Source organism: Poromitra crassiceps, assembly GCF_964638095.1.
Source record: "Poromitra crassiceps genome assembly, chromosome: 28".
Lineage (NCBI taxonomy): Eukaryota > Metazoa > Chordata > Actinopteri > Beryciformes > Melamphaidae > Poromitra > Poromitra crassiceps.
This window is the reverse complement of record NC_139651.1, coordinates 4,311,781-4,326,277: the sequence shown is the minus strand read 5'-3', so window position 1 is coordinate 4,326,277 and position 14,497 is coordinate 4,311,781. Positions and strand designations below refer to the sequence as shown.

At 46.5% G+C, this 14,497-nt stretch overlaps 1 protein-coding gene and 1 pseudogene across 2 annotated transcripts in view; one reads left to right on the top strand and one right to left on the bottom strand.

Moving 5' to 3' along the window:
- Positions 1-14,497, top strand: part of LOC310799849 — a 449,550-nt pseudogene that overhangs the window by 326,838 nt on the left and 108,215 nt on the right. The window contains exon 4 of the transcript in view: positions 5,446-5,576. The product of the transcript in view is annotated as an uncharacterized misc_RNA (transcript). The remainder of the gene's footprint in view (positions 1-5,445; positions 5,577-14,497) is intronic.
- LOC310799818 (uncharacterized protein) lies at positions 8,615-14,052 on the bottom strand (the record flags this gene model as incomplete). Its single annotated transcript, XM_083662436.1, has 7 exons — positions 8,615-9,247; positions 9,380-9,523; positions 10,700-10,774; positions 11,344-11,532; positions 11,871-12,044; positions 13,137-13,302; positions 13,873-14,052. 7 exons carry the CDS (start codon positions 14,050-14,052, stop codon positions 8,958-8,960), a joined length of 1,218 nt encoding a protein of 405 aa, XP_083518562.1. The 3' UTR covers positions 8,615-8,957.

Here is a 14,497-nt window from a genome sequence, read left to right as displayed (position 1 = left end):
TCCCATGTGGTTTTTTAAAAGGCGGTGGTTCACAGTGCTCTCTCACAGACAGTAACAATGGCTCCATCCACACCGTGAGAAAAAGCTGAATAAAACTATATTTCATTATCCGCAAACAAAGCCAATTATTATAAGATAATACATTTGTCACGGCTTTCTGCCTTTCACTGAGATGGAGAGAAACTAGGGAGCAAACGCCAAAGAAAATTAAAATGGAGAATCTTTTCTTTTATACATTCCTTCACTGAGCAAGATATCAGAGGCTACCAACTGTCCTCAACACCTGAATCCACTAGCAGACTATACATAGAGTATCACTTGTGGAAGTACCAACACGCACCTAGTGATGTTGGGCCTGGTGTTGAAGCACCAGTCAGAGTGCTACTTGTTATGATTCCACTGTGTGAAAGGTTCAAATAATCTCATAAAGCTCAAAGCACTAAAACAGCGTGACTACAGTATCCAGTGTTATTTCCTTAATTTGTGGGTGGAGGATTGTGAGTTCCAATTATAATAATAATTGCAACAAAGAATGGATTTTGGACACATGAATATGGACTTAAACAGTATTTTCCCTCCACTGAAGATCGCCCTACTGTGGTTCTACTCGCCTGTGCTAATGTGTACTTACACTGCATAACTATGCAGTGTAACTGTCACTGTCACTGTCACTGTCAAAATTGACCACCGGTTAAATGAGAGGATACAAGCTACTGTTTTTGCATTCCTTGTTTTTAAAAGACACTTCGACATGTTTTCGATACAATCCCAAAACATTCTAGTGGTGACATCAGTTTGAGTAATATTCTTAAAAATAAAATAAAAATAAACGAGAGCAATAAAAGCCCAAAGCTCACATCAGGTGTGTGAGGGAACCTTAAGTAGTAGACATGCGTAGAAGAAAGCCACTCCGATGGACCGGAGGAGACAGAATGCATCACTCGCTCACAACTAAAAGCAACGATTCATTAAAAACCTTCAAGCAGTTGAGCCTTTTTAAACTATATACAAAATTGGCACACGCTAACAAAGAACAACAGGTTAATTAATGAGTAGAGACGAATGATGTCAAAACAAGGAAAAGCAGAAATGTGTGTACGAAGTGTGGCTTTGCTCAAACGGTGCAATGGTCGCAGACAAACAGCAAAGTGAAAAGAGGCAGAAGCCAGCCGTGAGGACCCATCCGTTATTGGCCCGATCTAGTCTGTCTTTTCCTTGTTCTTCTTTATGAAGGAAGGAGTGCAGAACTCCTTTTTCTTTTTGGAGGTCGACTCGTCGCCCGCCTGGTCGCCCGCGGGCTCCTCACATTAGGTGAAACGTGCCATTCACTGTCTCAGTCTGAGGCAACAACAGGGGCGGGCTCGGGGGCGGAGGAGGAGTCTTCGGCAGGAAGTGCGGGGGCGTCGGGCGCGAGCTCGGGAAGGGTCTGTCTCAGCGCCCGGAGCTGAGTTTGGGGCGACTTGGCTGCCATTCTGGGTCGGGGTGCCGCTCCGTCAGGTCCAGTTTCTCTGTCACAGCAGAGGCCCGCCTCGCAGGCCCGGTACTCAGGGCCGAACGGGGTTCTTCTTGTGAGTGCCCAGGAGAGCGGCCCGCAGCCGCAGGCAGGCAGGGTGCCGGGAGGTACTGCATGTAGCAGTTGTAGGCCAGCGCGGCCAGGAAGAGGAGGAAGAACAGGAGGAAGAGGAAGAGCAGGGCCGTGCTGCTGTTGTGCTGCAGATATTCGGCTGCCAGGTCCTGGCTCTCCGGGGAGCTTGGGGGAAGGTGCTGCTTGGGCTGGACTCTGATGGTGCTGCTGGGGGGCGGGGTTAGTGATGAGTCAGTTTGGGGTGGGGAGGTGACAAGGACTGTGGCTGTGGAGCTGGGGGGGGCAGGGACCGAAGTTAGTGGAGGTCGGCCCGTCTTACCATTACCTTCAGAGGCCTGGCACTGGTTAAACCTCGTCTCCGGGGGTCGCGGGGTAGTGATCCTGGACAAAGAGAAAACAGACATTATTTGCATGTAGAGGTTCATACAGTAATGGCAGATGCTGTATCACTTCCCCTTTAAAGCAATATTCTACTTAGTTTTAACATGGGGGTTATTTAAGCAATATAGCATAAGAGCCAGTGTGTTGTGGCAAATATATAGCCACAAAGATATATGCCACAACACATGCTGCTCGAGTGCTTGTATATTGCTTTTATAAAACGGTTTCCAAGTATGATAATATAATAATAATAATAATACTATAAGTCCGACTGGCATGTCATTCTGATAGAGTCAGTTGAAACACTACTGTAAGGCGGGACCGCAAGAACGTGCGGGTGATTTGATTGGATCGTTCTGGAGACTGAAGTTGACATTGGCCAATCCTGGCGCTTGCTGAGAAGCTGAGAGCTTTCTGGAAAGCCCGACACGCAGCTCGAGCGCAGCGCTGCATTCTCAGCGCTTGCTGAGAAGCTGAGAGCTTTTCTGCAAAGCCCGACACCAACTAACGTTACGGGGTTAAATGCGGGGTTAAATGCGGGGTTAACAGCCTTTTTTTTGCAAAGAAGACATTAGCCCACGTCTATTCTTGTACAAAACATAATTTTCTGCGAAGTATTAGTAAAGTTATAAGCGAAGATCGATTCACAAGGATCTGACAGCTGTCTCCGCCATTTGTTTTTTCTACATTGTCATTTGAGGTAACCAAAGCCTTTTAGTAAGAGAGTTGCCATGGCAACTCAATAACCCATGGCCATGGGTTATTGGAGTGGGTTACTGGATTTATACAATGGCTGTGAACCAATCAGATTGCTTGATTTGAGAGAGCCGTTTTATAATATATTTTATTACATGGCTTTGTTGAATACTCTTTTCTGATTGGTCAATCACAGCATTCTACGGTCTACCGCTGCTAGGTATAACAGACCGTTGCTATGCACGCCGTTCTGAAAGACTGGAGGACCAAGTCCAGTCATATCAATCTGCAGAAAGAAGTCCGGTAAATTTAGCTCATTCGCGACACCCGGTGGCAAAAAGTGTTACCGTAGCTTTCTTTAGTACGTAGCCGTGTAATAAGCGGTAGAATGTACAGGGAGCCGGTCATTATCATGAAATAAACCCCATAGGGTGATCAGGACCCTTAAATATTATGTTCATGGCTGTCAAGTGCAAACAAGCCCCATGTTAAAACGGAATTAGTTTGTTATCCAAGTTAGTTTGAACATTGGGGTTGTTGTTAAAGCATTAATATTATTATACTTTAAGCTTGAGGATGACACATATTCCGCCCCTCTCTCACCTGGATTGTATTCGTGACACCTTTGGTGAGAACGGCCATCTTGCACGCCACGGTCTTCAGCCCTTGTTTGAACAACGGCCATCTTGGCCGCCACAGTCTTCACCCCTTGTTTGAACTGTGCGATGTCTGGGCGGGTGGGGCGTACGCTGTGTAAACCTGACACTCCTGGAGAGGAGAGGAGGAGAGGAGAGGGGAGGGGAAGGGTGGGGAGGAGAGGAGAGGAGAGGAGAGGAGAGCAGAGGAGAGGAGAGGAGAGGAGGGGAGAGGAGAGGAGAGGAGAGGAGAGGAGAGGAGAGGAGAGGAGAGGAGAGGAGAGGAGAGGAGAGGAGAGGAGAGGAGAGGAGAGGAGAGGAGAGGAGAGAGTCAGCACGAGCCAAAATATTAACAGCATCTGCTTTCTCACAGGAGTTTGAATTGCTAACAAACGAGCAAATTTCACAATCCACTGTGTGCACTGTGCGCTCGCTCACTCACTCGCTCACTCAGCTGTGTCAACTGCTCTCTTACCTGTGCGGTCACTGCCGTCCCCAAACAGTTCTTGAGTAGCAGCCATGTTCTTGAGTGTTTCGGACCGGAGTTCAGGACGGCAGCTGATCTTTGTGCAGCTGTATTTGATCCCGACAGTCTGGAGGGAAACACAAGGTGTTAGTAGGTCCTGCTCAAAACAACATTTCATCTTATTCACACTTCACTGTAGGCAAACCAACTCACCGGGTACTTGGCGGTGCCTTCGTTCAGCCGCATCACATTTTTTGCAATGAGCTGCATGATGGGCCTGAGCTGGGCCTCGCTGTACCTGGACTGGCGTTGTTGGAGAGAAGACTGCAAACACAAGAGAAGGAGAGAGATCAGAGTACTGTCATTTGCCTGATGAACTCATGTTGACTTGCTATAGTTAACCTTTGAATCCATCTGTAGGCCTTTAGACTTCAGTCAACTCACCCAGGACAGTCCATCCAGCAGGAGCTGGGCAAGACAGAGGGCAGCAGCACCAACCTCTGAGGGACGGTACTGCACCATGTCGTAGTTGCTCAGTGTCACCTCCATGAAGTACTGGGCCAGCTGCTCGGTCTCTAAATAGGACTAGACAGACAGACAGAAGACAGTCACTTTAATAGCCTTGATGACATCAACTGCATGAAGACAGTAGAAAAAATATAGATTTATGGCAGTTGGCATATACTGTATATATATACTCACACTTGCAACTTTCACGGCCCTCCCGAGGAAGTCCATTGGCGTGGGGCGTCCCAGCTCAAAATTGAGCCTCCTCAGGATCAGCTGCTCCATGTTGAGCATATCTGCCTTGAGGAACGTCTGCCCTGTGGTCTTGGCGTCGGCGAATTCTGTGCAGCCTGCAGTCCAATTCTCCTCGTACTTTGACGCCAGCCACAAGGCAGTGACCCCGACAAGGTCCAGCTGGTGACGAGGCACCTCCTGGACCTGCGGCACATATAAGAAGAAGAGTGTTAGCTAGCTGCTAGTTCACAGAAGATGAACGAGAAAACATTTAAAACAAGTTTGTACCTGGAGGAAACGGTCCACGATGGCGACGGAGAGGTAGAGCGTCTCTTGAGTCAGTGTGAATGGTGTCAGTGTGAACCGGGAGTGAATCCTCACCATCCAGTCCACGAGACCATCACGCATGTCTCCCGTGATCAGTTTTCCCTGCAGGTAGTCGCATCGCACTGGCTGCTGGGCCTGTGGAGACGGAACACCTTGTCATATAAAATACACACTCGAGCATACCAGCTCAAAACAAACTAATCAGGGTGGTATTATATTATATCAAAATAAACTAACCAGCGTAGTATTCGATTTTTTATTATATCATTTTAATTATTATTATATTAATGAATCAATCAAAAGCATAGTAAGCGCAAATAAAGAGCATGTATTACCTCAAGGGGGTACAGATACGCATATATATCCTTCACATACTCCGAGCAGAGCTCTGGAAAGTCGGCGTCAAACTCGTCGACATCCATCATCTCCAGCGTCTCAGAGAATGCCTGGCAGATGTCCTCCTCCACCTCCATCATGGAGACATCAGAGGTCTCCTGTCCTCCAGGCTGCTGAAGGAACACAGTTCAAGTGATTGTCACTCAGTTAGGCTGTTTATAAAGACTGTGAGGATGTGGCAGCTGTTCTCTACACATACCATATTACAGTATATGAGACACACACACACACACACACACACACACACACACACACACATACACACACACACACACACACACACACACACACACACACACACACACACACACACACACACACACACACACACACACACACACACACTCTAGTGTGACTGACTGATTGTATGGATTGATGCTAAATTAACTCTCATATGTTAGATAACAATTCAGTGAGATTTCACATGACTTTGGCACCTTGTAGCCTACTGGCAGTCAATACAGAGCAAAATATCCTGAAACTCATCACACATGAACGCAACTCATCTGTTTTATAGAGGAACTGGCTCAGTCAACAGCTTTTATCCATGTTCAATTCAAGGAAAATGACGCTGGTGTACGGAGAGCTTTCCCCAGCGATGGGCGTGGCCTATTTCCTGCAGTGTCTCTGTGTGTGTTCTCTACCTGGCTTCTGCGAGATTTCTTCTCCACAGCTTCAGGTTGGTCAGCTGACTCATTCCCATGTCTCTTCATGGCCTGTCGGGGCCCAGAGGAGCTGATGGAGCCGGAGAGGACCGCAGACACAGCCTGTCTCTGATGAGGAAAAACAGCAGGATAGACAATGACAAACAAGTCCACTCCATTTCTACTTTTTACATGTCAGCTACCATCCTCACAATAAACCCTTTCCACTGACATCCATAGTAGCCTATACACAGAGAGGCCATACATATAAGTTAATTTAGATGAAATAAATCCAAATCACTCAAAATAAAATACATGAAAGTAGCTGATATTACACGAATACTATTTTTATTCTCAGATTTGCATAAAACTATCTCTATTTAGATAGAGAGATAACAAAATAGCCTAGCAAGGTTGAGAACCACTACATGATGTACAATGTGTTGCTGTGCTAGCCTGTGACAGAGACATAGTTTAGCTAACCTCTGCTAATGTTTGCATTGGAATATGTAAATATCTCTGAGTCATATAGGGCCAGCTAGGCTACTCACAGTCGGTCTGATCGGTCGTGGTGGGGGGAACATCTTCCTGAACTTCTGCAGGTCCGAGACTGGAGTCTGGAAGTTATCAAACAAAGCAGGCATGAGGCAAAGGCTAGCTGAGCAGAGGCTACATTACACAGTGGAGTTTGTTTGCACCTAAATACATCCATGGTTTGCGCAGTCAGCTGTTTTCCTATTCTTTTTTCGTTCGTTTCTTAATCAGTCATCCGGAGGAAAAAAAACGTCACGCACAGAATCCTTGCAAACTGAGTCCGATGCGTTGTATTATGTTTGTCAATACGAGACAAATATTCGTCACGTATCCACATGACAACATGATCAGACAGACAGCCAGCACAGCAGTGGTGATGATGTGGACTGAAGCAGGCGACAGGATGGTGACCATCACTGCGCCTCCGTGTGGGCCTACAGTCACCTTGCCAGCAAGCCAGCGCTGTGGGCCGTCATGTCGAGCTTTGCACCCCCGCCGAGAATTGCATCCCCACCACATTTTGGGTCTGTTTTAACTTAAAAACAGGGATGCAAATCTCGGCAGGTACAAACCGCCGAGACTGGCCTCCCCCTCCATAAAGCTAGGAGAGACCCCCCCAGGCATCGAGGTCACCTGTAGCCGGATTTTAAGCACCAAACTCGGCCTCCATGAGCCAGAAGAGAGCCCCAAGCATGGAAGTCACCTCGATGCGGATTTTATGCATCAAAGTCGGTCTCCATGAGACAGGACAGACCCCCTGGCCTTGAAATCACGTCTACCCAGACAATTATATCATTTGTAAACAGTTAAGTTTCCGTATAAATCATTACAATACGTTCCCGTGAGATGAGGATGCATTTGGCGGCGGGGCATGACTCGGCATGACACCGGGGCTCTCCTCCCCCGCTCCCCGGGGAGAGAGGGAGGAGAGCGCGGCGGCCAGAGGTGGAGAGAGCCGCCGCCTCTCCTCCGCTCTCACGACTGGACTCTCGCTCGGCCGCTTCTGTTATTTTTCAACTGCATAAAATGGTTGCACACCAAGTCCGTATTTTTCGTCCGAAATTGTCGAAATAACGTCAACAACTAGGCTATCCATATTCTACGATAGCTAGATGAGTTTAGCTAGCTAGGTTCGGTGAGTTCAACAACAAGCAAACTGTCATTAGTTTCAAACGAGTTGAAAGCCTCCGCTCTGTAACGTCAACAACATGTAGGATACAAAGATGGTCAAACTCACGTCAGGGGAGGGTTGATACCGATACGTTGGCTGCATTCGGCTGAACATCGTGGTTGAGGTCGAGTTTAGCTACTGGTAAAAAAAAATGCGACTGCACTGTTGCATTCCCTGGTGATCCTGACTTGGTCAAGGCTCTCACCCTAACTTAACTAACGGTCTGTAGCGTTAAACCAATCAGAGGCCACCCCAAATTCGAACTCACTCGACCCCGGGAAAAGCCAACTACCCACAGGGTTGCCAGATGGGCGGGATTTCCGCCCAATTAGGTTGGTTTGGGGTGGGAAATGGGCCTTGGGCGGGTTTACACTTACAGGGCAACTTGTTCCCATAGATCTGCCTTTGTTTTTGGGCGGTTTTGTGTGCGTTTTGGTGGGGGTTTTTCCAAAAGCCAAACCACTGATGAGAGAGAGCCACTGATGGTCTTGAAGACTCCGTCCTGTCCATACTGTCCAGAAGTTTAGACAGACTACTATACACACACACACACACCACCACAACAACAACAACAACAACAACAACAACAACCATGTCGACACCTATCAATAGTGGTTGGTTGCTGTTTTTGAACTCTGTTATGCTGTAGTATCTTTGTGTGTTTAACTGCCTGTAGGAGCCACTTTCTAACTGTTGTCTGTTCTTTCTAAATATACATGCTGTCTTTCTTTGGAGCGGTCTATAGGAGGCGGTATAGAGCTCTGTGTGTTTACCATTGCATCTTACCAACACCCTGATCATGGATTGATCTATCTGTATCTATACATGTTATGGATGTTAGGTAGACATATGAAAAAAGGCGAGACACGAACACCGGTGTCAAATAAAAACACATAAACTGGAGCCTTTGCAGTGTGCAAGCTTTATTTATTTTTTCTATTTTTTCATGGATGTTAGGTAGGCTATCAGATACTCCTGCCAATGCCCTGAACCCAGTCACTGTTCTCAGAATTGGAGTGCTTACTGTGACTGCCCATTGCTTTTATCATCTTTATTGCTCTCAATTTCATTATATTACATTACATTCAGTTTCAAGTTGATTGGAATTCAGTTTCAAACTAATACATTCAATTTCAAATGATGCTATTCATATTCAGTTCTTCAATGCAATTATACAAGTTAAACAATACAAATTGAAATGATGTGATTCAAATTCAGTCTGTTAATACAATTGTTCAAATTGAGCAACACCCCAATAATATTTTGTTCTATGAAGATGTCAACAGTGAATATATCAGCGCTTCTGTTTTTATACGCAAACACCATTTTATTGGAGGAAAAGAGTGAGCTAAGAGCTTAGATTAATTTTCCAAGTGAACATTTACAAAGTGAAGAGCAGAAAACCGCTGAAGGTGGAGCGGTGGCCTGGACCGTCATAGATGGTGTCCCCTGAGGGAAGTTTCATGTAGACCCTGTCGCGGGGGAGTAGCGTCAGGACCAGACCATTGGAGAAGTAGGTGCGGGGGTCAGCTGTGTCGGTGGGGTTCTCTCTGTTATGCAACAGAAATAAGTCGTTCTTGAAGAGCTTCACTCCTGTAAATTTTGTGGTTTTGTAACCGCTGGCGGTGAATCTGAAATAGTAGACTCCTCCCACCGGTGCTGTGAAGATGCCTGCAGAAGAAATAATGCAAAGTCTCTATGAAGTGACATCCCACAACATGGTGAACAGATTCATCAACAAGGTTAGCTGTGTGTGTGTGTGTGTGTGTGTGTGTGTGTGTGTGTGTGTGTGTGTTGGGTCACCTGTATCAGAGCTGTAGGCCCGTCCAGTGTTGGTCCAGACTTTCCTGTAGATCAACGTTCTGTCTCCGCTGAAGGGTCCTATTGTACGTCCTCCATCACCTCCACCCAGAGCGGTGGAGAACGCCACCTTCTGTCTGTTTCTGTCTGTGTGTGTGTGTGTGTGTGTGTGTGTGTGTGTGTGTGTGTGTGTGTGTGTGTGTGTGTGTATGTGTGGGGGGGGCAGGAAAAAACACATTCTTTGAAATCTTTGCATACAAAATTGTTGTTCTTGAGGACAGAATCATCTGTGTTTTTGAAATACTGACAATGAATTGTAGGTCAAATTAAGCCCTTTTTGAAAGGGGTGTCTAGCCGACTGCTACGGGGTCGTAGGTCAAGTCGGGGCACCACCCCACGCTGGCTCAACGGCTCAGTGGCGGTGGAGGTCTGTCGATGAGTTCAGCATCTACACCTGGCTTTTAAAGGGACTGGCAGATGACACTCTGATTGGTTGAGTTCATGTTACGCCCAAAACACACCTATGAATAATTAAGGGACTTAGTACATGCACGTACAAGTGGACTTGGACACAACCACAAATGCACTTGTGCCATGCGCTTAGATCGTGCGCTATCGACAAAATAGGGCCCTAGTCTCCTCACAGAAACATTTCCCCATGCTGTAACAAGTATCTGACGAAGGCAAAAACTAAAATTCAAACATCAATCAATCAATCAAAGTTTATTTAGAGTGCAAAATCACACCGAGGTGTCTCAGTACACTTCACAATAACAACAGAACACTAAAATCAGGTAAAACAATACACAGAGAAATATTACACAGTATAATCATCATCAAATATAGTATCTATCTCAGTAAAGTGACATATCAAGTAACAATAATCATAGCAAATATGACAATAATCATAGCAAATATAACATTCAATAAAGTACTATTGCAAGTCATATGACTGTGCAAATAAATGTGTTTTGAGCCTGGATTTAAAAATTTCGACTGATGTCGCTTGCCTAACACTGGGTGGAAGCTTGTTCCAGAGGTAGGGTGCCCTGTAGGAGAAAGCTCTACTGCCAGCTGACTTTCTCTTGATTAAAGGGACAGTAAGAAGGCCTGTATTTTGGGAACGGAGGGAGCGTGAGGGGATGTACGGGATGATGAGATCTGAGAGATATGAAGGGGCAAGCCCGTGGAGGGATTTGAACGCTAGCAGGAGCACCTTGAAACATCTAGCTGCCATCAATGTCGCTGTAAGATTTGGAAGATGAAGCTCCGCATGACGTCTCATATATTTTCATATGAGCAACAAAAAAACCTTCTCTTTACCTGTCTGCAGCTCATCCACCTCCCGATCAGTGTTGGTCACCTTGACTCTGAGGGACGACACTGCAGAGTCTTGAGCTGGAAGCACAGAGACAAAGCAAACCAAAGCTTTTATAGATTTGCTTTAGCTGCTGTTGTTGTTGTTGTTGTTGTCTTCCAGTGTGGCTGAAAACATCAAGACAATCAGCACTTTAACAAGTCAAGTCAACTCTGTATATACAGATATATATATATATATATATATATATATATATATATATATATATATATATATATATATATATATATGTATATATATATATATATATATATATATATATATATATGTATATACAGAGTTCCTACACAGGTCTGGAAAATCTGGGAAAATAATTGGGTATTTTCCAGGTCAAAGTCGCACAATTATGCAAAAATATTGTTATAATGTCCCAATGTTTCTCACCTCTAATATTCTTTTTTTTTGTCAGCGGAGAATAATCTTCATCATCCATGATGAGTTAGTAGAGACAAGACGATGAATATTATGTCAACTGTATTGAAAACCAATCGCATCAAGGAAATAAGGTCTGTAAAAAGTCTGGAATTTTTTCATTGAAACTCTGTAGGAAGCCTATTATAGCGCTTTAAAGAACACAGTGGTGTCCCACCTGAGTTCTTCCTCTCCAGAGCCTCCACCTTCCTCTTCTGCAGCTGCAGCTGGGTGTCTGTGGCTCTATGGTGGGTGTTGGAGGCGCCCAGCTCGGCTCTGAGAGCTGCTGCCTCCTTCCTCTGCTGCTCCAGCTCCCTATCAGTGTTGGTCACTCTGTCTCCGAGGGACGACACTGAAGAGTCTTGAGCTGCAAGCAGAGACAAATCACACCAATACTTCTATGGGTTTGAAGAAGAAGAAGAAGAAGAAGAAGAAGAAGAAGAAGAAACCAGGAAATGTTTGGTATTTTTATTTGATAAATGAACAGTTAATTGATTATAAAAATTCAAATTAATCGATTAATCACAGAATAGTTTCAGCACGAGTAAATATGACATGAAACACAACAAAATAATGTACCGGTTTTGGGATCAACTCTAATATAATAAAATGTCTCCAGAGACGACAGTTTTTCAGTAGCGGTGCTCCACACAGTATTAGGTGTGAGCACCAGCTGTGATGTGCGGTTCCCCCGGGGAGTCCCACCTGCTTCCTCCCTCTCCAGATCCTCCACCTTCTTCTCCTGCAGGTGCAGTTCAGTGTTGGTGGCGTTCAGCTCGGCATTGGTGGCGCTCAGCTTGGCTCCGAGAGCTGCTGCCTCCATCCTCCGCTCCTCCACCTCCCTCTCGGTGTTGGTCACTCGGTCTCTGAGGGACGACACTGCAGAGTCTCGAGCTGGAAGCACAGAGACAAATCACAACAAAACTTTGATGGATTTGTTCTTGTTGTTGGCGTCTTCCAGTGTGGCTGAAAACATCCTCAAATTTAAAGGCAGACAATCCAAGTCAGACAAGTCAAGTCAACGTTTACTGTATAGAGATCCTACGTTCCGAATTGGGTATTTTCCAGGTCTTAACTGTTGGGGGTCGCACCCACCTGCATTCTCCCTCTCCAGCTCCTCCATATTCTTCTTCTGCAGCTGCAGCTCAGTGTTGGAGGTGCTCAGCTGTGCTCTGAGAGCTGCTGCCACCTCCTCTCCCTTCGTCACTCTGTAGGACAACACTGAAAACAACAGGCGCTAACACTTTATTTGGACAGCTTACTGAAATTGAAAAAAAACTAAGGCACTCCATCTTTAAGTGAAATAATATTATAAATGTAGTCTTTGAGTAGATCAAGCAGATCAACGAGTATTAACTCCTCAGGGTCTGACAGTCTGAATATAACGGGTGGCATTCCACCCAACACATAAAGCCCCATACATGCATACATGCCAAAGAAATGTGAATCTACAATAAGGCATAACAACAATAACAAATACTATTATAATACTAATATAATACAATAAATAAATATCGTATACAAGAAAACAAAGAGATGATATATATCCTAAAAAAGACTTGACTCCCCTTCCCCCTGTCTCTTTCTATCATAAGATTGTTCAACCATGTTGTTATTATTATTACTACTACTGTAATTGTTATTCTCGTGTCAGCTAGATTTAGCTAGACATTCTGTGAAGCCCTCTGAGATATGCTTGTGAATTATGGCTATACAAATTAACTTGACTAACAATAAGTTAGAGTAAGTGCATCTGCACCAAAAAAGGAAATTCCATGAGGCTCAAGTGCAGATAAACAAATCTCAATTTGACAATGAATGACCTGATCACCTGTTGCAAATCAAAATGGCCATCTATAAGGATTAAATAAACATAATACAAACATGAGTAACAGTCAAATGTACTGTATAGATTGATCACTGGACATTAAATGTACATCCTGTACCCCCCCCCCCCCCCCCCCCCAGTACCTGCATTCTCCTTCTCTATCTTCTCCACCTTGACCCCCATCAGGTGCACGCTCTGCCTCAGCAGCTGCAGCTCCAGCCAGACGTCGGGCTCGCGCTCGTGGGTGGTGTCGACGTAGGGCTCGAGGGTGGTAGCGACATGGGGCTCGAGGGTGGTGTCGACGGAGGGCTCGAGGGTGGTATCCACGTAGGGCTCGAGGGTGGTATCCACGTAGGGCTCGAGGGTGGTGTCCACGTAGGGCTCGAGGGTGGTGTCCACGTAGGGCTCCAGGGTGGTATCCACGTAGGGCTCGAGGGTGGTGTCCACGTAGGGCTCCAGGGTGGTATCCACGTAGGACTCGAGGGTGGTATCCACGTAGGGCTCGAGGGTGGTGTCCACGTAGGGCTCGAGGGTGGTGTCCACGTAGGGCTCGAGGGTGGTGTCCACGTAGGGCTCCAGGGTGGTATCCACGTAGGGCTCGAGGGTGGTATCCACGTAGGGCTCGAGGGTGGTGTCGACGTAGGGCTCGAGGGTGGTGTCCACGGAGGGCTCGAGGGTGGTGTCCACGTAGGGCTCGAGAGTGGTATCCACGTAGGGCTCCAGGGTGGTGTCGATGGAGGGCTCGAGGGTGGTATCCACGTAGGGCTCGAGGGTGGTGTCCACGTAGGGCTCGAGGGTGGTGTCCAGGTAGGGCTCGAGGGTGGTGTCCACGTAGGGCTCGAGGGTGGTGTCCACGTAGGGCTCGAGGGTGGTGTCCACGTAGGGCTCGAGGGTGTTGGCGACGTAGGGCTCGGGAGGGGTGTTGTTGTAGGGCTCGGACTCGCTGGTGTTGTTGGCGGCGACCTCCTCCTCCCCGCCCAGCGGCGCGGCCTGCGCCCCCGGCTGGGACCCACAGCACAGCAGCAGCAGCAGCAGCAGCAGAGACACAGCAGGATCCATCCTCAGCTTCCTCACTCTCTTGAGGCTCGGCTCTGCCTCGTAAATACCCCTCGCCGCTGCCTCCCTCCCTCCTGGCTTCGCCCCCTCTCTCCCTCCCTCCAAATATCAAAGGTTTTTGATATACCAAATCAGAGCAGGACCGTTAACATGGTCATACATACAGCATATGAAACCCGAATTGTCCCCGGAATTTTTTATTTCATAGATAATAATAACATTGGATATTTTAATGGTATATTATTGACTGCCGTGTTCCAGTTTTTAATTTCAGAAATCTGGTCAGCTTATTTTAGCCAGCTCTGACCACCCACTCTTGGGGGAATTTGTTCTTCTCCCCTCTGGGCAGAGACAGAGGTCCCCCGGGGTAACGTTAATCATTCATTTGCACTAGACCTTGGCAGCACTGCCCATCAGAACTTTATTATGGCTATCATTCCAATGGTTT